Genomic DNA, 26,812 nt, shown 5'->3' with positions numbered 1-26,812 from the left:
AGACTTGGGCCAGTTCTTGAGCATAGATGTGAGGGGAGCACTAAGAATACTGTACTTGTTAATTAAGTTGCGCTGAAGTTCTTTCACAGTGTTGGGTAAGGGCCACTGCAGGATGTATATCAGGGTATCGTCTGTGTAGATGATGACAAAGCAATTCATGTACTCACGGAAGAACTTATTCATGTAATTCTGGAAGACGGACGGAGAGTTGGACAGGCCATACAGCAATTACTCAGTATTCTTAGTGTCCTAACGAGGTTATGAAAGCAGTCTTCCATTTGTCGCCCTTTCTAATATGGATGAGATTGTAAGATTGAGAGTTCACGTGATGGTAGTCAATGCATGACCTCAAGCCTCCATCCTTCTTGGCCATGAAGAAGAAACTCGAGGTGGCAGGGGACGTAGATGGATGAATAAATCTCTGGTGCAGGGCTTCCTGAACGTACTACTCCATGGCCTTCAGTACCAGGATGGACAGTGGGTAGATCTGATCCTTTGGGAGAGTTGCTCCAGGCAGGAGGTCGTTGGCACAGTCCCATGGCCGATGAAGTCGTAAACGTGTAGCCAACTACTTGCTGAACACATCCTGGAATGCCTGGTACACTGGTGGGATTTCCACTTTCACAATGGTCTCCAGACTTTCCACAGATTTGGACAGAACAGGAAGATGATCAGAGGTTGTGGGAATTCTAGGTTGGGGCTTTCTTGTACAAGTAATACACATCTCAAAACATTCATCACTTCATTTGAGAATTTCACTGGTTGTCCATTTGATGTCCATTTGATGTGAGGCTGATGGGCGTTTAACCAGGGGCATCCCAGGATCATGTCCGCAGTTGACTCCTCCAGCACCATTAACTTGATATCATCCTTATGCAGGCTGCCAACATGGAGGGATAGTGTGGGGGAGTAATGGCTGACACGACCTGTACCCAGTGGCTTTACCTGGATATTCTCAGGTTGACGGGGCATATCTTCCGATGAACATTTCATTCTTGGAAGATTTGGGTGCTAATGAAGTTCCCAGTCGACCAAGAGTCGATGAGGGCTTGCGCTGAAACACAAGCATAAGAATTACCGACATGGACCAGAGTCTTAGTGAGTTGAGAGGTATGAGGCGGTAATTGGAGTGTACTCAGAGCTGAATGTAGAGGTCAGACCAGACAGTTGGAATCACTTGTTCTTCTCCCCCAGAATAAAGACAAGATTATTCATCCATTGTTGGTAAGATGGTTTGAGTCAACCTGCATTTTAGAGAGTTGGACTCGTAATCAAAAGGTTGTGAGTTCGAGTCTAGGGCTGGCAGGAATTGTAGGTGGGGGGAGTGCATGTATAGTTCTCTCTCCACCTTCAATACCATGACTTAGGTGCCCTTGAGCAAGACATCGAACCACAACTGCTCCCTGGGTGCTGCAGCATAAATGGCTGCCCACTGCTCTGGGTGTGTGTTCACAGTGTGTGTGTGTGTGTGTGTGTGTGTGTCTGTGAGTCTGTGTGTGTTCACTGCTCTGTGTGTGTGCAATTGGATGGGTTAAAAGCAGAGCACAAATTCTGAGTATGAGTCACCATACTTAGCTGTATGTCACGTCACGTCATAAAATAGGTTCAGGTGCAGGAGCGGCGACAGCTGCTACAGCAGGCAGAGTATTGACACTGGGAGTACTCATGTGGCAGGCATACAAACGTTGTGACACTCTGATGGTTTTCTGAATAAGATTCTCAAGTCCCGTGGTGTCTTCGTAAATGACTATTAATTTTTTAACCTCCTTTTGCAGTCCCTTACGAAAAGCAGTGATCAAAGTAGTTGCATTCCAACCACTCACCGAAGCCAGGGTGTGAAATCGGAGAACATACATACTGACTGACGAATATGATATAGCTGATCGTGAACTGACAGTTCCGCAGTATGTTGACCAAGCACTTCTTTCATGTGGGCAAAAAAGGCGGATAATGATGCAACTACTGAATCGTTTGTCTCCCAGAGAGGTTGAGCCCAGTGTAGCGCTCATCCAGAGAGAAGTGAAATGAATGCAACGCGACCGCGTCCATTCTGAAACAGGTGAGCGTTTGCCTCGATGTAGAGCGAGCACTAAAGCAAAAACCCACTGCAATCCTCCGCCGCACCACTGTATGACGCTGGTCGGGCCACGGGACTGGCAGAGGCAGCGGCCAAAGTACGCATTGTTGAAGGTGGCTGCTGGAGTGCTTGCTGTATGATCGTGATGATCCCAGGGGGAACATGGGTTGTGCTTGTCGTGGGTTGTGGTAGTGAGGACCGTACAGTGTGAACCAGTGTAGCAAATGAATCCACGTTGCGGTCCCCATCTGTGTCCAGAGCGCTCTGCATGAGGTCTGATCTTCTGTCAGACACAGACGGGAACACAGAGGTAGGTGAAGGTATATATAGTGTTTTATTGTCACAGAGGTTTCAGACACAGGTGTGGTAATAGGAAATATCTTGACACAAAGAAGAATATAACTTAGCTCTGGTCGTAATGTCTCTTTATAACAGGATCAGAAGAATGCACAGAAGAACTGACGAAGAACAGGAACAATAGGTATCCAGGGGAACAGCACAGGTAACGAGAATATGGGTAGGTTCATGGAGATCAATGCGAGATCAGACGAGGATTGAGGGTAAGTGAAAGTCCTTTTATAAGATCCTGGTGATGATGAACAGGTGGTCAGAATTCCGGTGATTGTGAACTAGTAGGCGTGGCATCTGGAGAGGGTGAAGGCTGTGACTCCGTAACACATAGTGGTATGTTCCCTGTCTTGTGTATGGACATTTAATTTAAAGAGTATTTTCTGTCCCTATTCTTCTGTGTTTTCATTTCTTGTTTGCCTTTGGTTCCATTGCTTCTTTGTTGGTTGCCATGGTTTTTCATTAGCTCCACCCTCTCCTTGTAAACTTATCTTGTGTATTTACACCTAATGTGTTTCTCTTATTTTGGTGTTTGTCCTACATGGATATATTGTGTGCCTGTTGTCATTTATGTTTTATTACCTTTTCTTGCCCATTTTCTTCACAGTGTTTGGCTTTACCATGCCTGGATTTATGTTTATTACGTTTGTTTGAATAAATGTTGGTGACTGAACCTGGAGCCTGCTTTCCCTCATTCTGAAACAGCCATGTTACACATACAGCATACTCACAATACATCCTAAACAGCAAATCTAAAATTCTTGATTGTTTAGCCTATATCATCGCACAATGTGAACTACAGTATATTATTGCCTAGCTCTAATCTGGTTAATGTGGTTTCAATGAAGATTAATATCATGTTTTTCTTTTGAAAATGTGTATTGTAAAAAAAATATATACAAATACATTTGATGACCTATTTTGAAATATTTTTTTTATTTATATTATATTATATTATATTATAAAGAACATTAGCATGCTGCTTCTTGCATGTTTTTAGAAATGTTAGAGTTATGTGAGGTAATTGTGCAGATACAGTAAAGTACAGCAGATACACATTTGACTGTGTAATCATAACTAACTACCTCACTGGCTGCCACAGTACACACAGTGGACAAGAATCTTTTGCTCTTTTACCAGCACTGAATATATACTAAAAAAAAACTCTCATTGATGAAAATAGTTTTTTGATAATTATTTGTCTACGAGGGTATATTCATCTAAAAGAATAACTATCAGGCATGTGACTGTTTTGGATCAAGTTATGTCAAGTTTAATTCTCTCCAGTTTCATTTGGAGCAAGTCAGCGGAGCAGTTTATCCTCTACTGTATGGGTTCACTGGGTTGCAGTATTTATATCCTGGAATTTCAAGACCACCATCAATTCACCATCGCAACTGAGGAGGCAAGTTGTTGTTTTGGTCTATGATTATCTGGGTACATTTCTGCAGTTATGTCTTCTCCTGGTAAGACAGGAGCAGTTTCAAGCTCAGCGAGAAGGCTTTCACGAACAAAAAGCAAGAAAAAACATTTTGTACATCAAAAAGTGGAGGTATTCTGGGCCAGCGATCCCATACTGACTGTTTTTATGTGGGGCATCAATCACACGGTATGTTATTGCAAAAATGTGTTTTACATCTGAAAAACATATATAAAAAAATTTCTCAAGTACTTGAAAATGATATGTTGCTTATTTGCTTAAGTATAATGCATTTTTTTTTATTCTTGTTATGCGGTGGGAGAATGATTTTAATTGATACCAACACCAACATAAAGCATTACAACTTTTCAGCCTTCCTTGACATTTTAACCTGCATTTTACCATTGTAGATAAACGACCTCTTTCAAGTGCCTATGCCAGTAATGCTACTTCCAGATGACTTCAAAGCCAACATAAAAATGAAAGTCAACAACCATTTATTCAACAAGTATGTATTCAATAATTTTACTACATTTACCACAGTTGACTCATGTCATCATGAATTAATATTTGGCAGTGGTTTGGTTTAGTGTGGTGCTGCAGTCCAAAAGTTAGAGATGACAATATATGGTTGGCTACATTTACATAGGTACATGGCAAATATTTATTTATTTTGTATTATTAATCTAGACATATCTGGTGTCATAGTCACAGTTTTTAGTCAATTTTACATGATTGCACTTTGAACTGCACAAAGCTTTTTAAAACTCATAATCCGCCCTGGTATGGAATTTTTTTTTTTATTTTTTTTTTTTTTTTTTTTTTTTTTTTTTTTGATATTGGTTGGAGTGGGGTTTATTGACAAAACTTGTGACTTCGCTGAAATGCAACCTTAGTCTCAGTTCTTCTTATTAATTAGCAATTAGATGAGAACAAAAATATATTGCTTATTCAGACACACATGGCATGAGTATCTGTAAATATTCAATGCTATACTGTAATCTTGAGAGTATATGTGATTGTAAGTGGTTTCTGCAGTAAACATGAAGTAAAACAAATGTATACTTTATTTGTATTAATAAATTAATTAAATACATTTGAATAGATAGTGATGTAAGTTATCACTGTCAATTCACTATTCACTGGTTTAATTAAAACAAACTCAGGTGAAATTGGTCAGTTTGGAACCACCATCTCCTTGCAGCAAATCTCTTCTGTTAGCTCTGTCACAAAATATGCATCATAAATTCTGTCCAGTCAGGCTGTATCTTTAGGTTCAATATTACATATGACTAAATATAACATTATATTTTTGGTCTGACCAAAAGACTAAGCATTAACAGTCCCCTAATGTCTTCAAGCACCCAGTGAACAAATAAATATATAAAAATAAAATATTATTTATTTATTTATTTATTATTGTTTTTTATGTTAAGTGGATTTATTAGAAGTATTAGAGGGGTCTTGCACTGTTAAAATCCACATTGTTTATTTATTTGTAAATTTTCAGGGAAAACCTCCCTGGACATTTTAAGTTTAAGGAGTACTGTCCACTGGTGTTCCGGAATCTAAGAGAGCGATTTGGAGTTGAACATCAGGATTATCTGGTATGAATTTTTTGTACAGTTTAAGTCTAAAGGTATGAAAAGTTGAAAGATTTCTGTGATGTTTTTGAACATGGTTCTCTGCTGTACTTTATCTGTACTTCAAAAAGTTACATGTGAATCAAAATCAAGATTCACACATCACAATTGTTCACACAATATTTTGCTGTGAGTTTGCAAAAGCCTGCAAAAAGCATTATTTGCATGAATCAGGTCAGACAGGACTAGTATACAAAAGGACTTCATGGGTGTTTTTAGGTCATGTGATCAAGTACATTTGCATGGTGGCTATCATTTGCTTTTATGTTTGCATGAGGCAATTGCCGGTGTATTCTGCATTTAGTCCATCTGCTCATAAAATGTGCTTGCTTAGTTTATTTTATTTTATATTTCTTTATATGAATGCTTTATATGGCGTTTTATGTCACTGCATGCTGCAAGGACCTTGTAACCCACACAAAATCTACATTTAACCACAGAGCAAGTTCTATAGAAATTTATTTTCTTTTAATACTTGCATACTCCTGTGGATCAGCATCCTACACCACTTTGTGTTCAAGGATTTTGACTCCTTTCCCATTGTATTGCTATCCAGTACGATCAGTGGAAGATGTCACCACAATTGATATACTCACTAGACCACTTTTAATGTAAATACTGTATCACTAACATAAAACCTCTTTACAGAGATGTCACAAGATCACCAGTTTATGTCTTCCTGTCTGTCACAAGACCAGTCACCTCTGGTCATTACATTTCCCAGAATCACACCAACTCATTGTTCCCAATCACATTTGAACCACAATAATGAACCATTATATTCACGGATGCCCTGTAACATGAACAATTGCATGTTGGAACAATAAGTTCTATATGCCCTCCTGCTGAACCTTTCCTCTCCTGAAAGACCACACAACCCTCCTGTGATATTAGAGTCTGCGCCAGATCAAATACATCCAGAGTTTGCTACAGTCAAAACCATTTCAGGGTCCACTCCAGTGTCTTCTCAAGCTCTTAAACCCACTCCAGAGTCTACTCCAGTCAAGTCAGAGTCCGCTCCAGTGTTAGCTCCAGCCCCTGAGTCTGCTAACTTCATCAAATTCAGTTCACAGTCCACTACAGTCCAAACTAATTCACAGTCTGTTCCAATTCCAGAGTTTAGTTACAAGTCTACTCCAACCCCAGAATTCAGTAAAGCATCAGAGTATGCATCAGAGCCCACTCTAACCCCTGAATCCTTAGCTTAACCCATTCGTACCAGTTAGTTAACTCTAAGTTTATCTACAGTCCAAAAGCCCATACAAGAATACCATCCAGACCATGCACCCCTCTCATGGGTGGTTCTAGCCAGAGTCGACAGAAGGCTTATGTTCCCAAGTTTATCCCAGAGAGGGCTTCCGTCTCCAAGTTTAGCCCAGAGAGGGCTCCAATCCCCGAGGCTCACCCCAGTTTGAGCTTGGCCCAGAGAGGGTATTTGTTCCATTTGTTCCCATGGATTTGCTCCAGAGTTTTCTCCTAGTCCAGAGTGGGCTCCAGAATGTGCTCACTTTACAGAGCTTAACCAGGAGCCCGGTCACTTCACAGAGCTCAATTCTGAGCGTAGCTCTCCTTCATCGTCCCTGGTCCCATTAAGCTCCTCATTGTCTCCTGAGATTCTTTCGTCTCTGCTGGCCCCATCCAACTCTTCTTCATCTCTGTTTAAAATACCACATAATAACATTAATTTCACTCAAAACTCACTTCATAACATTCCAGCGTTTGAAGTTAATCCTTCTGTGAGATGATGTGGCTTCTTACACAGAATAAGAAATGTAACATATTTTATAGTATTCTAAGCAGTGATAAAGGCTATGTCAATTAGCATTGCATTTTTATATACTTTATTACAATAAATGTTATAATACAAACTCAGATAACCCATATATTGTCATAGTCATATCTTAATTAGTCCCGATGAATTAATGAAAGCAGTTAAATCTTCAGCAACCACTATTGGCATTTCCTGGGTTTCTTCTGCAAGGTGTATTTGGCCTTTGGATGGAGATTTACTGCTGATCACACAACCGTGCTTCACTGAAAGATATGCATGACAATCGCAGCTTCTGCCTAATCATGTTTTATCACCTTTGCGATTTCATTTTGATTAATCATGCAGCCCTACCCTCCAGTGACCGCTCCTCCAGAGCGCTTCCCAGTGTCTGCTCCTCCAGAGTGCACTCAAGTATTCTCTGCTCTTTTACTCAACATGGAGCCTACCTTGGTCACCTTGGCAAAGCACAGTCCTGTGATTGTCCCCAAGAAAATTTTGGGTGAGGGATTCTCCCTCATCAAGGCCAGTGAGGTCATCTGTGCTCCATGTGCTCCTGGCTCCTTCAGTATGACTGCGGTGGTCATCTGTACTCTCTATGCTACCAGCAACTTCGAAATGACCGTGGTAAATGTCTGTACTCCCTGTGCTCCTGGCCACTTCGATACCACATGTGTTGGTCGTCTCTACTCCCTGTGATCCTGCTTTCTGTAGTATGGCAACAGCAGTGTTAATTTGTGTTAATAAACAGGCATTTTTGATTTAGTATTAGGGCCCTATTTTAACGATGTAAACGCAAAGTGTAAAGGACACAGCGCGCGGGTGCACTCAGGGCGTCAAAATAATTTTTTGCTATTTTAACGACGGAAAAACAGTTGGTGTGCCCGGGCGCATGGTCATGGGTTGTCCCTATTCTCTTAATGAGCAATGGGTGTTTTTGGCAAAACGTGCAATAAACCAATCAGAGCACAAAGAGAGAAAGCATCTCCGAGATGAAACGGAGCTGCTCGAGTACGAGCCAATAATTCTGATACATGCGATGACTATCCATTATGACATGTATATATATATTTATATTTATATTTATATTTATATATATATATATATATATATATGTATGTTTTAAGCCGATTCTTGAAGATGGCTAAGGACTCAGCTGCTAGGATTGAGTTGGGGAGGTCATTCCACCAGGAGGGAACATTTAATTTAAAAGTCCGTAAATGTGACTTTGTGCTTCTTTGGGATGGCACAATCAAGCGATGTTCACTTGCAGAACGCAAGCTTTTAGAGGGCACATAAGTCTGAAGTAACAAATTTAGGTAAATGGGTGCAGAGCCAGTGGTAGATTTGTAAGCAAACATCAATGCCTTGAATTTTATGCGAGCAGCTATTGGAAGCCAGTGCAAATTAGTGGTGCACTGAGGTGTGACTTGTATTCTTTTTGGTTCATTAAAAATGTATCTTGCTGCCGCATTCTGGATTAAATGTAAAGGTTTGATAAAACTGGCTGGAAGACCTGCCAAGAGGGCATTGCAATATTCCAGCCTGAACAGAACAAGAGCTTGAACAAGGAGTTGTGCAGCATGTTCCCGAAAGAAAGGGCTTGATCTTCTTGATGTTGAATAAAGCAAATCTGCAGGATCGGACAGTTTTAGCAATGTGATGTGCCTGCCTAACTTGATGGTGAAATTGTGATGAAATGATTGGTTTGCTGGAATTACAAGCAGTTCTTGGTGAGGTTGAGTTGAAGGTGATGGTCCATCATCCAGCAATAAATGTCTGTTAGACAAGCTGAGATGCGAATAGCTACCGTCAGGTCATCAGGATGGAATGAGAGGTAGAGTTGAGTGTCATCAGCATAGGAGTGGTATGAAAAGCCAGAAAAAAATGTTTCTGAATGACAGAACTTAATGATGCCATTTACACAGAGAAGAGAAGTGGTCCAAGAACTGAGGCCTGAGGCACCCCAGTAGTTAGATGTTGTGACTTGGACACCTCACCTCTCCAAGATACTTTAAAGGACCTATCTGATAGGTAAGACTCAAACCATTGAAGAGTGGTTCTTGAGATGCCTTTTGCCAGTAGGGTTGATAGGAAGATCTGGTGGTTAACCATGTCAAAAGCAGTGGACAGATCAAGCAGGATAAGTACTGAAAATTTGGATTCCGCTCTTGCCAATCTTAGAGCTTCAACAACTGAGATCAAGGCAGTCTCAGTTGAATGTCCACTTTTGAAGCCAGATTGGTTGCTGTCAAGGAGGTGGTTGTATGTGAGAAATGTAGAGACTTGGTGGAACACAGCTCGTACAAATGTTTTTGCAGTGAAAGGAAGAGGGAAACTGGTCTGTAGTTCTCTAAAAGAGATGGGTTGAGGGTGGGTTTCTTAAGTAGTGGAGTTATACGAGCCTGTCTAAATGATAAGGGAAAAACACCAGTGTGGAGGGATGTGTTGATGATGTGAGTGAGTGCAGGTACAACTGTAGGAGAAATGGCTTTAAGGAGATAAGATGGAATAGGATCAAGCGGACAAGTAGTAGGGTGATTAGAAAGGATGAGTTTTGAGACTTCTGCCTCAGAGAGTGAAGAGAAGGATGTAAATGAGTGTAAGTTTGCTGGTGATATGAGCTTGACTGAGTGTGGTGTGGAAAATTGTACACTGATGTGTTTAATTTTATTAATGAAAAACGTGGCAAACTCGACAGCTATTAGAGATGAAGCAGGAGGGGGAGGAGGAGGACAAATAAGTGAGGAAAATGTTTTAAAAAGCATGCGAGAGTTGTTAATTTTGTTATGGTAGTATGTCATTTTAGCAGTGGAGACATTAGCAGAGAAGGAAGATAGGAGGGACTGATAGTGGCTTGCCTGGAAGATAAGGGGCAAACAGTGTCTAAACAAGATTTAAGAGTGGAGCAGAAAGTATCAGTAGCACTGTTAGCATCCAAAGATGCAAACAGTTTAGGGGAAGGAAGTGAAAATGAAACCATTGCAGATAGCCGGGAGGGTGAAAGTGTGCGTAGGTTACATCGAAAGATGATATGTGGAGGGGTAAGTGATGTGTCAGGGACCATGTTGAGGTTAAGAGTGAGGAGGAAGTGATCCGACGTGTGCAGTGGAGTAACCAGAACATGATAAGTAGAGCAGTGTCACATATAAATAAGGTCCAGTTGGTTGCCTGATTTGTGAGTAGCAGTAGTTGACACTCGGTTGACATCAAAATAGGCAAGCAGAGTGTGGAAATCGGCATACAGAGGTTTATCTAGGTGGATGTTGAAATCTCCAAGCATAACTAGGGGAGTACCATCCTCAGGAAAGGTTGAGAGCAACGCATCTAATTCATCAAAAAAGTTACCCAGTGGTCCTGGGGGTCAATAGACAACTACAAAATGTATTTTAAGAGGGTAGGTAACAGTAACTGTATGAGATTCAAAGGAGCTGTTAATACCCAAAGATGGTAAAGGATTAAATTTCCAATCATTAAAGATGAGCAAACCAGTACCTACACCTCTTCCTGTCAAATACCTAGAAGATGATAAATAAGGGATAATGTACACACAGCTGGTTGTGCTTACAGAATAAACCATGACAGAGTGATCAGAACTTTTGTTATGTGTTATGGTTTAACTGGTAACCGTGTTATCTGGTGATCAACTTCCTGGTTCAGGTCTCCGCTCCAGATGTGATGCAACGACCGCAGCAGATTCGCCGATTCTGAAAGCACAAACTGACTTATTAAGATATTAAGTTGTCTACTAAACGCAGACTTTCTTATTACATAATTTTGATATTCTTATAAATATTACAAGTTATTTGTATGATCACCCATAGCGGCTGAAGTAACTGGGATAAACAAAACAATACGATTTCTGGATTCAAGACAGGACTCTCGGCATCACATTGTGCAGCTGGTTGAATCAAGAAAATGTGACCGTGTTAACTTGTGACCTGTGTTTACCTATTATGAAAATAAACCATAGTAGAACGAGGACTAAATTTTATGGTTCATGATGTTGAAGAACATTTCATGACGTCTCAGACAAATTTGTGGCTACTGTGGTTTAATTATAAACTCTATCGTTAACTTATATTTACCATTGTAAAAACATGGTACATTTTCTTTAGAGCCTGGTATTTTATTTGATTATACAAGTATTTGAAATATTAGCTTTATCCTGTAATAAAAAAATCTGTATATAAATGTAATACTTTGTACCTTGAGACTTGCGTTCACTAGCCAATGACTTTAAAAAATATAAAATATAAACTGTATTTTCTGCTTGTGAATATATTTGCAAACAAAAAATACTGTTTATATTTCATAATTAATATTTATTTATATAGTCAATATTTCAAATAGTTCTATAATCAAATAAAATACCAGCTAGTGAACGAAGATAACAAGTTAACACATTTATAAAGTAATGTTTATATGCATCATTTCAGCTAGCATAATCTTATACGTTTACACTTCATTCAAATCAAGTCACGTTTCCAAAGTAATGCTATGAGAAAATAACAGCAACGTATCAAGTGACTGCAGTGACCCTCTGATCTGGATACAAACTGGATCTGGTGGCTTCAGTGACTTCGGAATAAGAGAGAAACAAACTAATATTAGCATAGATGCCATTCTTCTAATGATGTAGCAAGTACATCGGGTGTTATGGGAAGTGTTCCTGGTTCTGGTTTACCTAATTAATGCAGCTTAAAAATCCTTAAACGGATTTGGATATTAAAAGCATATAAGTATGTTATGTGTAAGCCAGGTTAAAAAGATGGGTCTTTAATCTAGATTTAAACTGCAAGAGTGTGTCTGCCTCCTGAACAATGTGAGGTAGGTTATTCCAGAGTTTAGGCAGCAAATAGGAAAATGATCTGCCGCCCGCGGTTCATTTTGATATTTAAGGTATTATCAAATTGCCAGAGTTTTGAGAACGATCATAATGTAAAATGAGCTCATTCAAATACTGAGGTCCTAAACCATTCAGGGCTTTATGAGTAATAAGCAATATTTAAAAATCTATACAATGTTTGATAGGGAGCCAGTGCAGTGTTGACAGGACCGGGCTAATATGGTCATACTTCCTGGCTCTAGTAAGAACTCTTGCTGCTGCATTTTGGATTAGCTGTTGTTTGTTTACTAAGCGTGCAGAACAACCACCCAATAAAGCATTACAATAATCTAGCCTTGAGGTCATAAATGTGTGGATTAACATTTCTGCATTTGACATTAAGAGCATAGGCCGTAATTTAGATACATTTTTGAAATGGAAAAATGCAGTTTTACAAATGCTAGAAATGTGGCTTTCTAAGGAAAGATTGCGATCAAATAGCACACCTAGGTTCCTTACTGAGGATGAAGAATTGACAAAGCAGCCATCAAGACTTAGACGGTGTTCTAGGTTATTACATGCAGAGTTTTTAGGTCCTATAATTAATACCTCAGTTTTTTTTTCAGAATTTAACAGTAAGAAAGTACTCGCCAGTTTTTTATATCGACTATGCATTCCATTAGTTTTTCAAATTGGTGTGTTTCACCATGCCACTAAGAAATATAGAGTATCATCAGCATAACAGTGAAAGCTAACACCATGTTTTCTGATGATATCTCCCAAGGGTAACATATAAAGCGTGAAGAGTAACGGCCCTAGCACTGAGCCTTGAGGTACTCCATACTGCACTTGTGTTCGATATGATACCTCTTCATTCACTGCTACAAACTGATGCCGGTCATATAAATATGATTTAAACCATGCTAATGCACTTCCATTAATGCCAACAAAGTGTTCAAGTCTATGCAAAAGAATGTTGTGGTCAATTGTGTTAAATGCAGCACTAAGATCCAATAGAACTAATAGAGAGATACAACCACGATCAGATGGTAAGAGCAGGTCATTTGTAACTCTAAGGAGAGCAGTCTCAGTACTATGATACAGTCTAAATCCTTAAAGTGTAACACAGGTCACAAGTTAACATGGTCACATTTTCTTGGTTCAGCCAGCTTCACAATGTGATGCCGAGAGTCCTTTCTTGAATCTAGAAATCTGTAGCTGAATCAGTGTAGATTGTTAGCTCGATGGTTCATTACTGTCATCTCATGGTGCGCCGTCTTTTAGCAGGTGTTCAAAACCCGTGCCAACACAGACTTACTTTATTTTTATTGTTTTGTTTATCCCACTTACTTCAGTCGCTATGGGTGGTCATACCAATAACTTGTAAGGTTTACAAGAATATCAAAATTATGCAATAAGAAAGTCTGTGCTTATTAGACAAATTAATATCTTAATAAGTCAGTTTGTGCTTTCTGAATCAGTGAATCTGCTGTGGTCTGGAGTGAAGACCTGAACCAGGAAGTTGGTCACCAGATAACACGGTAACCAGTTAGACCGTAATACCATCACAAAGTGTAGTGGTTCAAGTATCACCCTGATGTGGTGATGCAATGATTTTCAATAACTATTATTTGTTTCCAAATTTCTGTGTGTTTCAGGTTTCTCTTACACGTAGTCCTCCAGCAAAGGATGGCAAAAGTCAGGAAGCAGGATTGGTGTTGACATCATATGACCGAACATTAATTGTCAAGCAAATATCTAGTGAGGAGGTGGAGGACATGCACAACATTCTTTCAGAATACCACCAGGTACTGACTACTGTTTGTTAAGTCAGGTTGTTTAATTACAAGTACATTTAACTTTTGTTAAATTAAATCTCTTAATTACTCTTAAAGAATTACTTCACTTAAAAATCTAAATTATGCAATCGCATACTAACCTTCATATCATAAAAAAACTATATGATATTCTGTCTTCCACAAAAACAAACCTTTTGAATAATGTACTGGTTGCTTTTTTCCATACAATTACAATGACAATTTATCCTTAAAGCAGTGCTTACAGTACATGCACCATTAAGTCTTTTGAAGCTTTATGATAGTTTTGTTTGATAAAAAATGAATGTTGTTAGAATTTCTGCATCTATAAAACTGTTAACTACAACTGGATCATTAAACTGGATCTGATTCTGATTCACGCTGATTTGTGAACCAATCAGTCAAGGCTGAATGTTCTTCATGGTGCTTGTTTGTCATTTTGGAGCTTGACAGCCTGATAGTTAATTAATTTCCTTATATTGAAAATAGTGGCCGGAATATTCTTCCCAAAATATTCTTACAAGGATTTCACTTTTTTAAGTTCAGGGCTACAAGGAAATGAAAAGGTGGTACAAGCAACATTAGCATTAGTAAATGGCATATTTTAAGGCCAGAGCACCAATGGTGCGAGGACCCTCTTGTATCTTCTCCATCTATTCTTCTTCTTCTTCTTCTTCTTCTTCTTCTTCTTCTTTTTCTTCTTCTTCTTCTTCTTCTTCTTCTTCTTCTTGTTCTCCCAAATGAATCGCATTTTTGAGGGCTTAAACATGCTCAAAAAGTCATGAAAATTTGCACACGCGTCAAACCTTGTGAAAATTTTCTCTGAAGAGGTTGTGGCAAAATGGATCGACAGCGCCACCTATACTAAGAAAATCAACAGCCTTCCAGCTGTGTTTCACGTAAATGCACGATAATTGCCACACACATGTAACAAACCAATTCCTACAAAAAGACTCTTGGAGCAAAATTCTTAAACCAACAGGAAGTCGGTTCTTTTTAATATTATGAGCAAATTTTGTGTAATTTTTGTCATTTGCATGCGTTGTATTTTAACAAACTCCTCCTAGAGATTTATTCAGATCAACACCAAATTTGGTATGCCTAATCTAAAGGCCTTTGTGATGTTAAATTGTGAAGATCTTGAGGTTTCGTTAAAGGGTGTGTCCATGGCGGCCTGACAACTTTGGATGTTTCGTCATGAAAATGGAAGTTCGCTGTAACTCAGACATACAATGTCCAATCTGCCCAACAAAACTTCACATGTTAGATAATACTCCTGCCCTTAACAGATCTACATGCCCATATTCAGTTACAGTCATAGCGCCATCTGCTGGCAACAGGAAGTGACATGTTTTACACTGCGACAAACTACTCCTCAAAAATTTTTGACATTAATGTATTTTTTGTTGTCAGTCTAATCTTAAGGCCTGTGCAATGTTAAATTGTGGAGATCTTGAGTGTTTGTTAAAGGGCGTGTCCATGTCGCCATGACAATTTTTTTTTATTTTGTCTCTATGCCCTCTATGTTGCATTGCTCCATTGGTTCTCATTCTCTTTTATAGTTGCTTGACTGCTTTGCTTTTTGGGTTGCTTCTTTATAAATTGCTAAAGTGATCATTCTCTTTATCTGGTTTCTTTCTAACCATTTTTGTGACACCGGTTGTCATGATCCTAGTAATCTAAACGAAACTTAAATATCAGTATTCTAGATACAACAGCACTTAGTAATATGCTGTTTAACACAATTCTTTATTTTCAGACGCTACATACTAAGAAAAAAGGACTAACCAACTAGCTGGTCTTACAGTAGATGGTTTGGGATAGCCTTACTGTGTCAACCAAGCAACTGATATTTAGATAAACTTGAATTATGTTTGGATGGATAGAGTTCTCCAGACACACCAAGCATAAACCAAAGATAAAGCTAGATAAAGACATTTATTGAACCAAAATAGGTAATAATAAATAAAAATACTTTTTATTCCCTTTTCTGTCATATTAAAACTTTTTTTTCACCTCAGCACATCGTAACATGCCATGGTAGCACACTTCTTCCCCAGTTCCTTGGCTTGTACCGTGTTACTGTGGACAATGAAGACACATACCTTTTAGTCATGAGAAATATGTTCAGCCACCGACTAACTGTCCACATGAAATATGACCTCAAGGTAAACAAATTCTTTACTCTTTGTCTTCATTTTAAATTACTGATTTATTAATTTGTTATTGAGCTATCATGGTGAGAAATTAGCAGCCTTGTTTTGTTATAGTGACTTTTTAGTCAGTTTGCACATTTAAGGCAATCTATTACATTTAATTACTAATTTATTTAATTATCATTTGTAGCATTACTGTTTCATATTCATGTAGATCAACTATTAGTTTTTAAGCATTATTAATTTTTGTTATGCATCTTTATATGGCATTACATTTTATAGGGGTCGTTGGTTTCTCGAGAAGCAAGTGATAAAGAGAAGGTAAGAACGCTACAACATAACATACCACAAATCATGCTGATTTTGTCTAAAACATTCACATCTATGTTCCAGATAAACATACTCTATTCTCTTTCTGTAGCAACTTACAGCAAAGTTACAGTAAAAACAGGTGTTCAAGTACCTAAAATAGAAGAGAAACAAGCTTGACAAGGTTACATGTTCAGTTGCCAGGGAATGCATGTAAAATGTATAAATGAAATACAATGTAAGAGGATGACACACGTATGACCAATTTTTTTTTTACTTAGATCAATCTCCTAAATCTTCCTACAAATTACTTTTGAAACATCCATACACAAAAGTAATTGCTCTTAAATACATCTTGCTTTGTAATTTGCACATCATTTTAAGATTACGTGCACATGAATGAGCAGTTTACTTACAGCAACTTGACCTACTGAACACCCACAAGCAGTGTTAGATGGTTTGACATGCTTTGAATGCAGTATGAAAATATGACAGTGGATGGGTGAAACAAGATCATTTATTAATTAATAGAATTCTCCGTAATGGTAAATAAAGTGGGAAAGTAGACTGCAAGTGGTAAAACTAAGTTATATTTGCTTGACAAGTTTTTTGTAGGTTGCACACTTTACAAAAAAATAAGTCATCAAATACGAGATAAAGGCAACACTTTAAGTGAATATTGTGAACTCTGCATTGACAAAGGTGACATCTGAAACATTCCCCCCTTTGTTTTCAGTAAATATTAATTTTATCATATTTTTCTTGGTAGAGTTTGCTGACAAAATGTGTTTTTTTTTTTTGTCTACACACCTCATTTGGACTGGTTTAAAGGTGAGGTGAGATCCTGGCTATTCTTGCACTGAGGAATAACCAGCGACCTTTTCAACTGAATTGTATGCTCAGACCTTGCTCAGGGATAAGCTGCATTACAGCTTTCAGGGTCTGTGGGTTTTGCAAGGGAGTCAGTAAGCACATTTTAAGCGGATAACCTCTGTCACCTAGGAAACAAAGAATGCAGATAAGAGAATTAGAATGTCTTAATTCTATAATTTGCACAATTGAACTAGTTGCAATAGCCCTGACTTCTCTTTAAAAGGGTTCTGTAACAACCATACAGTGGCGTACATCTAGGTATGCAAGGCAAGTACATATGAGCCCGGGCAGATTGGAGGCCCGCCAAGCCGTTTAATTGAAACTTTAAATACATTTTTTTTTAAATAACCAATTGGCCAGTGGCAGACAGTGAGTTGAGCATATGTCTGATCTATTTAAACTTCTCAAATAAACACAACTTGCCAAAAATAAAATCTATAGAAATAATACATTCATGCATTTCACAATATTAATTAAAAAATGTAAGATAAATGTTCACTATTAGGTGCATATTGAATCATTTGTGCGGAGAGTGAAAGTTGAAGTGTAAACTTAAAGTCATTTTTGCTCATAAAGGTAAGGGTAATACATCATTCAGAACTGCAAAGTCTTCTTTTATTAGTGCGCAGTCACAAAATCAACAAAACATTGTGCTTTTGTAAAATAAAGACAAACAGGATGCACTTTGCACAGGCTCAATTTTGAGCAGGAGTGCTTCACAAAAATTAACCCAAAACTCAGCTAATACTTGGCTCACAGACATAATAAATATATCTATAGAATGCTATAAATTACTATTTTAAAATTAAATAATTCAAATCTAAAACAGAAACTCTTTCATTATGTAATCTGTAAAGATTAATTTCTCCCAAAAAGCCCATCCAGTGAGGAGATGATGGCGAGTCAGGATCATCAACTTCATCTTTGAGAAACTACTCAGAAAACATTAGTTTAATAATGGCGCTGTGCCAAGTTTATGTTTGCAAGCAGTATAAATAGTCTAAATCCGTCTATATTTGTTGAAAAACAAATATCTAAATAAATGAGATTAACGTCATAATATTTTAAGAATAAAGTGTGATTATTAAGAGGCTTGCATGTTGAATGTTCTATATTATTTCCAAGCATTTACACATAATTAAAACAGCTTGTGAATAGTCATATGATGTAATTTGCTTCAGAAAAATTTGTTACGTTTCCAAGTAGGAGCCCATAACTATTTTTTTGGGGTGGGGGGGGGCAAACACATTTTTTGCATATGGGCCCGGGGCTGATTTTGCTACACCACTGCAACCATGTCATAGACGGAACTTTTACTTTTACTGAAATTTTGACTAGTTTTGCTCTCAAGGGTGTGATGGAGCTGTAGACATATGTTTAAAAGGTACAGCCTACTCTTGGAAGATGGTATAGACACATTATCATGGGCCAAGAAATCTAAACAATATTGGAACACATGCTCTCTGGCTTTCTGGATCCAGACTGAAGCTTGTGTAAATCTTAGTTACCACAGGATGTCAGTCCCGTGGCAAAACAGAGAAACAAATAGGGACATAATTAAAATTGATTAGTTTAACCTAAGCTCAAGAATAATAATGCACTTTTGTTCAGATATAACTGCAGTCCAAAATTATGAGATGCATTATTTGAATGCTTGGAGAAAGAGATGTGTTTTTAATCTAGATTTAAACAAAGAGAGTGTCTCTAAAGCCCAAACATTGTCAGGAAGGCTATTCCAGAGTTTGGAAGCCAAATGCAAAAAATTTATATCCCTTTTAGTGGACTTTGCTATTCTTGGTACTACGAAATGTCCAGCATTTTGTGACCTTAGGGAACGTGGTGGATTGTAGCTTGGTAGAAGGCTAGTTAGGTACACAGGAGCTAAACCATTTAGGGCCTTATAGGTAAGTAATAATAATTTGTAACTGATATGGAACTTAATAGGTAGCCAGTGTAGAAACTGTAGAATCTGGGTAATATGATCATATTTTCTTGACCTGATAAGGACTCTAGCTGCTGCATTTTGGACCACCTGTAGCTTGTTTATTGAAGAAGCAGGACATCTTTCTAGCAGTGCATTACAATAGTCCAGTCTAGAGGTCATGAATGCATGAATTAGATTTTCTGCAACAGAAATAGGTAACATTTCGTAGCTTGGCAATGTTTCTAAGATGGAAGAATGTTGTTCTTGTAATATGGTAAATATGGTTTTCAAAAGACAAGTTGCTCTCTAGTATTGTGACGGCTGGTGAAAGGACAGTCTGGAAACAATAGCGGGTTTAAGGTTTTAATGAGAAGATATGGCGATGGTACATAAACAATGACGATGAGACAGCGACACTCCGAAGGGATGGTGTAGCGGTAAGAAGTCCAGACGGTGGTGGAGAGAAGGTGAGGAATCCGGATGTTGACGGCGTGAGGCAGCAGGAGAGAGTGGCACAAGAACTGCGGGGAATAGAGCAGAAGGTAAGTGTTCGTGGCTGAGTGAACATGCGAAGAATGGATGAGTTTCTGGGGAAACACAAACATCCAAACGCAAAACAACACAGAAGCCAGACGGGGGGTAAACACAAACACAGGATGTGAGACAAGCCATTATATAGTGGATGAGTAATGAGTGGCAGCTGTTGCTGATACAATTAACGAAGACGCCCACAACTAATCAGTGCAGACGCGGAACACACAGAATTCACCACAAAGTGTAAACAACCCGAGATCACGGTTTACCAACCGTGACAGTACCCCCCCCCCCCCCCTCCTGGAGTTCCCAGAAGGGCCTACCTGCTGATTGTATTCATCAATAAGGGAGTGATCCAATATGTCCCTAGCAGGTACCCAACTCCTCTCCTCCGGACCGTAACCTTCCCAGTCCACCAGATACTGGAATCCTCGTCCCCTCCGTCTCGAGTCCAAAATGCGATTAACCGAATATGTCGGTTCCCCATCTACGAGACGCGGCGGCGGGGGCACCGGAGTAGGCGGATTAATACGTGCATAAAACACGGGTTTAATTTTGGACAAAGGCGGGGTGTATCCTCTTGTACGCAGGAGGTAGTTTGAGGCGGACTGTCACGGACTAATGATTTTGGTGATAGTGAACGGGCTGATACATTTGGGAGCTGATTTATTAGAAATGGATCGCAATGGAATGTTACTGGTAGAAAGCCACACTTTTTGACCCACGATGTAGACGGGAGGCTTTGACCGGTGGCGATCGGCCTTGGCCTTAGTGCGCTCCCTCACCCGGAGCAGAGTCTCACGGGCTCTGGTCCAGGTGTGGTGACACCTCTGGACAAACGCGTGAGCAGAGGGGACAGCGACTTCAGATTCCAGACTGGGAAACGCTGGTGGCTGGTACCCTACACTACACTGAAACGGAGAGAGGCCCGTAGCTGACACTGGCAACGAATTGTGGGCGTACTCCACCATAGAGAGTTTTTTGACTCCAGGAAGAAGGATTCTTGGAGACCAAACATCTCAACGTCCTCTCTAAATCTTGGTTGGCTTGCTCAGATTGTCCGTTGCTTTGGAGATGATAACCCGACGACAAGCTAACTGACGCTCCTAATAATTTGCAAAACTCTTTCCAAAGTTTGGATTAACTGAGATCCCCTGTCTGAAACCACGTCTACCGGGAGGCCATGAAGCCGAAAGACGTGATCTAAAACAGTAACCGCTGTCTCCTTGGCTGTCTGTAATTTGGGCAAGGGAATGAAATGTGCCGCCTTCGAGAACCGGTCCACTACGGTCAAAACGACCGTCATGCCATTAGAGGGCGGGAGGGCGGTAAAAAAATCTAGAGCGATATGGGACCAGGGTCTCGAAGGGACAGACAGCGGTTGAAGAAGCCCATCAGGAGGTCGGTTAGATGACTGTGACAAGCCATGTTGGAACAATGACCCCACTGGACAACTTCGGACCTTAACTCCTCCGGCACAAATAAGCGGTTCGGTGGGCAACCGGACGGAGGCATTACCCCTTCTAAGGCCGTCTTGACCTTCGACTCAACCTCCCATACGAGTGCTGAGCCGTGACGGGCGGAGGGATCAAAAAAACGTGACAAAGAATCAGGTTTGACATTTTTGGAACCCGGGCGGTACGATAGGGTAAATTCAAAACGACCGAAAAAAATTGCCCACGGAGCCTGCCTGGAATTGAGTCTTTTGACAGTTCTGATGTATTCTAGATTCTTGTGATCGGTCCAAACAATAAAGGGAACCCCTGAACCCTCTAACCAGTGGCGCCAGTCCTCAAATGCTAATTTGACCGCCAACAACTCTCTATTGCCAATGTCATAATTATGTTCGGCAGGAGATAATAGATGTGAGAAAAACACACAAGGGTGTACCTTATCGTCTGAAGCAGCACGTTGGAACAACACTGCTCCTACCCCCACCTCTGATGCTTCGACCTCCACCACGAACTGCCATCTGGGATCAGGGGCCACAAGGATGGGAGCCGAAACGAAGCCGTTCTTGAGGTTAGTGAACGCAGCCCCAGCTGCATCAGACCACCTGAACGGAGTACTGGGAGAAGTCAAGGCTGTCAGAGGTGAGGCTAGTTGGCTGTAATTATGAATGAAACGACGATAGAAATTGGCGAATCCCAGAAACCACTGTAGGGCCTTACGGGAATCTGGAGATGGCCAATCTATCACAGCCTCTACATTGTCAGGGTCAATTCGTATCCCCTCAGACGACACGATATACCCTAGGAAGGGGGCTGACTGTGCATGGAATACGCACTTCTCCGCCTTGACAAAAAGCCCATTCTCAAGTAACCTCTGGAGCACTTGTCTGAACATGTTCCTGGAGAGATGAAGAAAAAATCAGTATGTCATCCAGGTAAACATATATAAACTGATCTACCATATCTCTCAACACGTCATTCACGAGTGCTTGGAAAACCCCAGGCGAGTTGGAGAGCCCGAACGGCATCACCAAATATTCAAAGTGCCCTCTAGGGGTGTTAAAGGCAGTTTTCCATTCATCCCCCTTCCTGATGCGGACCAAATAATAAGCATTACTTAAATCCATTTTTGTGGATACAGATGCTCCCTGCAACCTCTCGAAAGCTGAAGACATGAGTGGTAAAGGATGAGTATTCTTAATAGTAATGTTGTTCAGCTCTCGGTAATCAATGCAAGGTCGCAGAGAACCATCCTTCTTAACCACAAAAAAGAACCTCGCCCCCGCTGGAGAAGAGGAAGGACGGATGAACCCAGAGGCTAAGGCAGTGATCCTCAAATCTGGCTCGCGAGAGCCACTTTCCTGCAAAGTTTAGTTCTAACCCTAATCAAATGAGTTTGCTAATCAGTGTCTTAAGGAACATTAGAAAATCACAGGCAGGTGTGTTTAATTGGAGTCGGAGCTAAACTCTGCAGGAAAGTGGATCTCGCGAGCCAGATTTGAGGATCACTGGGCTAAGGAATCAGAAATGTATTTCTCCATGGCCTCCCTCTCAGGAATAGAAAGTGAGTATAACTTGCCTTTAGGTGGAGATTTAAAGAAGCAGCCCGGGACTTACTGAACACTTCCTTCAGGTCCAGATACTCAAAGGGCACGTTTGGCAAAACCATGGTCTCCTGCTGAAAAACAGAAACCGGAACAACAGGACAAGCAGAAACCAGACAAGACTCATGACAACTTTCATTCCACAATGTGACAGTGTTAGAACCCCATTCAACTCGTGGATTATGTTTGAACAATCAGGGGTGACCTAAAACAATGGGAACAACAGGGGAGTCCATGAGGAAAAAGGATATGGTTTCTTGATGGTTGCCAGATGTCATCAGTGTGATGGGTTCTGTATGGTGGGTGACGTGAGGCAGTTCCTGGCCTTTGAGTGCGGTGACATGGATGGGGAGAGACACAGGAAGGACAGGAATGTTCAGGTGATGTGCAAGTGAAGAATCAACAAAATTACCTTCGGCTCCAGAGTCCAGAAGGGCTTGACATTCATGATGTTGATTCTTCCACCGCAGTCTCACCGGAAGGAGGGTCGATGATGTAGGTGAGGACTTCTCAGCGGAGATCCCACCCGATAGTAGCCTCAGATTTACTATCGGGCTGACTCTTTTACCGGGCAAGAGTAGTTGGTATGGTCAGAGCCTCCGCAGTATAAACATAGTCCTTGGGACCTCCGCCGTTCCCTCTCCCTCCGGGACAGCCGAGCTCTACCCACCTGCATGGGCTTGTGATCGTCGACAGAACCGACCGTGTTCTCTCGACTCAAGCGCCCCCTACCAGGAGAGAAGGGAGGCCTGGAAGGACTGTGTTGGCAGCCCATACGATTAAACCTGGCCTCCACCCGCAACGCCAGGTCATTGAGTTTGTTTAGAGTAGGGGGCAGCTCGAGGAGGTAGATTTCCTGCTGAACACGGTTGGATAACCCATGCAGGAATTTATCCCTCTGCGCCGCCTCGTTCCACTGGCACGTGGCCGCCAAGGTACGGAACTCGATGGAGTACTCGGTTACGGATGAAGATCCTTGTCGGAGTTCCGAGAGGCGATGGGCGGCCTCCCTGCCGGTCGCGGCCCGGTCGAAGACTCTCTTCATCTCATCTGTTGATTCTCCCACACCGCCGTTCCCCATAAGGCAGCCTTGCCAGAGAGAAGTGTGAGCGTGAACACTACTTTGGATTCCTCCGTAGCGAAAGTGCGGGGCTGCAGAGCAAAATGCATCGAGCATTTGTTAAGAAATGATCTACAAAAGGTTGGCTCACCCGCATAGTTCTCCGGTGCCGGAAGTCGCGGCTCTGGCCGGAAGTGGTCCTGGGGAATCCCCGGGGGAACGGACGGCACAGGCAGTGCGATAGGCGCAGTGGGAGACGTGAGCTCGGACACCTGTGCCACCATTGCTTTGACAACGCGTCCGGTGTTCGAGATACTCTCCTGCTGCTGATCCATTCTTTTGACACTGTGGTGCATGAAGTCGGTGAGGGTATTGGTGCTTGCTGCTTCCATGATGGGTGAGATCGTTCTGTGACGGCTGGTGAAAGGACAGTCTGGAAACAATAGCGAGTTTAAGGTTTTAATGAGAAGATATGGCGATGGTACATAAACAAACAATGACGATGAGACAGCGACACTCCAAAAGGGATGGTGTAGCGGTGAGAAGTCCAGACGGTGGTGGAGAGAAGGTGAGGAATCTGGATGTTGACGGCGTGAGGCAGCAGGAGAGAGTGGCACAGGAACTGCGGGGAATAGAGTGAACGTGCGAAGAGTGGATGAGGTTCTGGGGAAACACAAACATCCAAATACAAAACAACACAGAAAGCCAGACGGGGGGTAAACACAAACACATAGAACAACGATCTCACAAACACAGGACGTGACAAGCCATTATATAGTGGATGAGTAATGAGTGGCAGCTGTTGCTGATACAATTAACGGAGACGCCCACAACTAATCAGTGCAGACGCAGAACACACAGAATTCACCACAAAGTGTAAACAACCCGAGACCACGGTTTACCAACCGTGACAAGTATAACACCCAGATTTTTGACTGTAGAGGAAGTAACAGAACATCCGTCTAGTTGCAAATCTTAGTCCAATAAGTTATATCTCTCTAATCCAAATTTAATAGGAGAAAATTATTGGTCATCCAGTCTTTTGCATTTTTATCACACATTGTATTTTCTAATAATATTACCAATGGGCAACATGTATATTCAAAATAGCAGAGGACCTATGGTGTCGAACGCAGCACTAAGATCAAGTAAAACTAGCAGTGAGATGCAGCCTTGATCTGACGCAAGAAGTAAGAAATTTGTAACTTTAACAAGTGCAGTTTTTGTGCTATGGTGGGGCCTGAAACCTGATTAAAAATTTTTTTATTATTATTGCAGGAAGATTAAGATTAAGTTGTGTATACTTGAATCTGTAGTACAAGTAATTGGTGGAAAAAAATGCTCACTGGTGTCTGAGTGCAATCATTTTGTAAAAATATTTGTAGCATTTAATTTTACTGTCCTGTTCCTCATGTGCATACTACTGTATATGCTTATTATAGAAATTATAATAACTAGGTAATAACTACTAACCCTGAACCTACCATTAAGCCTAACTCTAGCCCATGTATTTATTAGATATTACCAAAAGTTTCTTAGGTAGGTACACTGTAACTACATGTATATACACATTCTGTAAAATATAGTCCAACCACGAAACCCATAGAATTTAAGATCAATATGATCACACATGCATTTTATAAATGAGGCCCCTGCATGGTCTTCGTGATTCTTTATTTCACTTTTCGTATTCCAGAACTTTTTGATTCCGAATTAAATATATCTGAAAAACAACCAAATCAGGAAATAAAGATAAATGATATTGACAAAATTACTCACATCTAAGTGTTATCTTAGCACAGGCCTTTGGTCCAAATAATGAAGCACTTTCTATAAACATCAGTGAGTTTCCTGCACCTCTGTAATGCCCACTCCACTTGTGCAAACTGCTCACGTTCTCCCATATTAAAGGTTGCCTCCACATTACTACTCTCCAGTACAATTTTTCAATTAGATCTAAACTCCTAGACACTTCAGAACATTAAAAAAAAAAAACATTTAATATGATATAAAAATATATATATATGATTTTCTCAAAGATCAATAAAAAAAAGATTTACAAAACAGAAATGTTCAAGATCTCCAAAGCAGGTTTAATTATGCACTCATAACTTGGTTAGGGCTCCTTTTGCACGAATTACTGCTTCTGTGCGGCATGGCATGGAGGTAATCAGCCTGTGGCACTGCAGAGGTGTTATTGAAGCCCAGGTTGCTTTGATAGCAGCCTTCATTTCCTCTGTATTGTTTTCAGATGTTACTTATCTTCCTCTTCACAATACCCCATAGATTCTCTGTAAGGTTCAGGTCAAGTGAGTTGACTGGCCAATCAAGCGCAATAATACCATGGTCAGAGGTGGGTAGTAACGAGTTACATTTACTTCGTTACATTTACTTGAGTAATTTTTTGGGGTAACTAATACTTTTCGGAGTATATTTAAAGATGGGTACTTTATACTCTTACTTGAGTAAATTTATTGGGAAAAATCTGTACTTTTACTTCGTTACTGTGGGCGACGCCCCTCTCGTTACTTTATCTTAATGCAATAATTGTTATAAATGCTTCAGTTTATTCCAAACGCGCCGTCTACTTTTCTCTGGGCGATGAGCGATGCCCATTCGCGAATGATTCATTCTTTTGAGTCAACTCTGTTCAAAGGCTTGATCAAACCAATTGGCAAACGAGTGAATTGGTTCATGAATCAGTTTGATTAAGTCGTTCAGTTCCATGCTGCACGCGCTGAGCTCTGAAGCGGTTCACTCAGAGATGTAATGTTTAACATCAGCAGCGTTGAAAACGTGGCTATGGAACTGCACTGAATTGAAAGCTAATCTGCAAAGGCTATTATTTGCTTGCGATGGAGATCCTTATTAGATGAACACCACGTGTGCTGTCTACTGTTTAACAGGTAATAACTTGGGCTACATTTGATTACAGGACACGATACCACTGTGACATTAGTTTGTTGTACATGTGTGGCTTATAACAGAGGGGAGTCAAGT

At 40.4% G+C, this 26,812-nt stretch overlaps 1 protein-coding gene across 3 annotated transcripts in view; it reads left to right on the top strand.

Annotated features, from left to right (window-relative positions):
* Positions 1–2,372: 2,372 nt before the first annotated feature.
* pip4k2cb (phosphatidylinositol-5-phosphate 4-kinase, type II, gamma b) overlaps positions 2,373–26,812 on the top strand; it is a 36,874-nt gene continuing 12,434 nt past the window's right edge. The window contains exons 1-7 of one of the 3 annotated variants that reach the window (XM_052569036.1): positions 2,373–2,387; positions 2,513–4,034; positions 4,256–4,353; positions 5,356–5,452; positions 13,743–13,892; positions 15,923–16,069; positions 16,340–16,378. In XM_052569036.1, the coding sequence (XP_052424996.1) occupies positions 3,879–4,034; positions 4,256–4,353; positions 5,356–5,452; positions 13,743–13,892; positions 15,923–16,069; positions 16,340–16,378 (687 nt within the window). In that variant the 5' untranslated portion in view covers positions 2,373–2,387; positions 2,513–3,878. Of the gene's footprint in view, positions 4,035–4,255; positions 4,354–5,355; positions 5,453–13,742; positions 13,893–15,922; positions 16,070–16,339; positions 16,379–26,812 lie in introns of all 3 variants that reach the window. The other 2 variants (XM_052569035.1, XM_052569034.1) reach the window with 2 other exon arrangements.

Source organism: Carassius gibelio, chromosome B11, assembly GCF_023724105.1.
Source record: "Carassius gibelio isolate Cgi1373 ecotype wild population from Czech Republic chromosome B11, carGib1.2-hapl.c, whole genome shotgun sequence".
Lineage (NCBI taxonomy): Eukaryota > Metazoa > Chordata > Actinopteri > Cypriniformes > Cyprinidae > Carassius > Carassius gibelio.
Note: the sequence above shows the minus strand (reverse complement) of the source record. Positions and strands in the feature narration are given on the sequence as shown.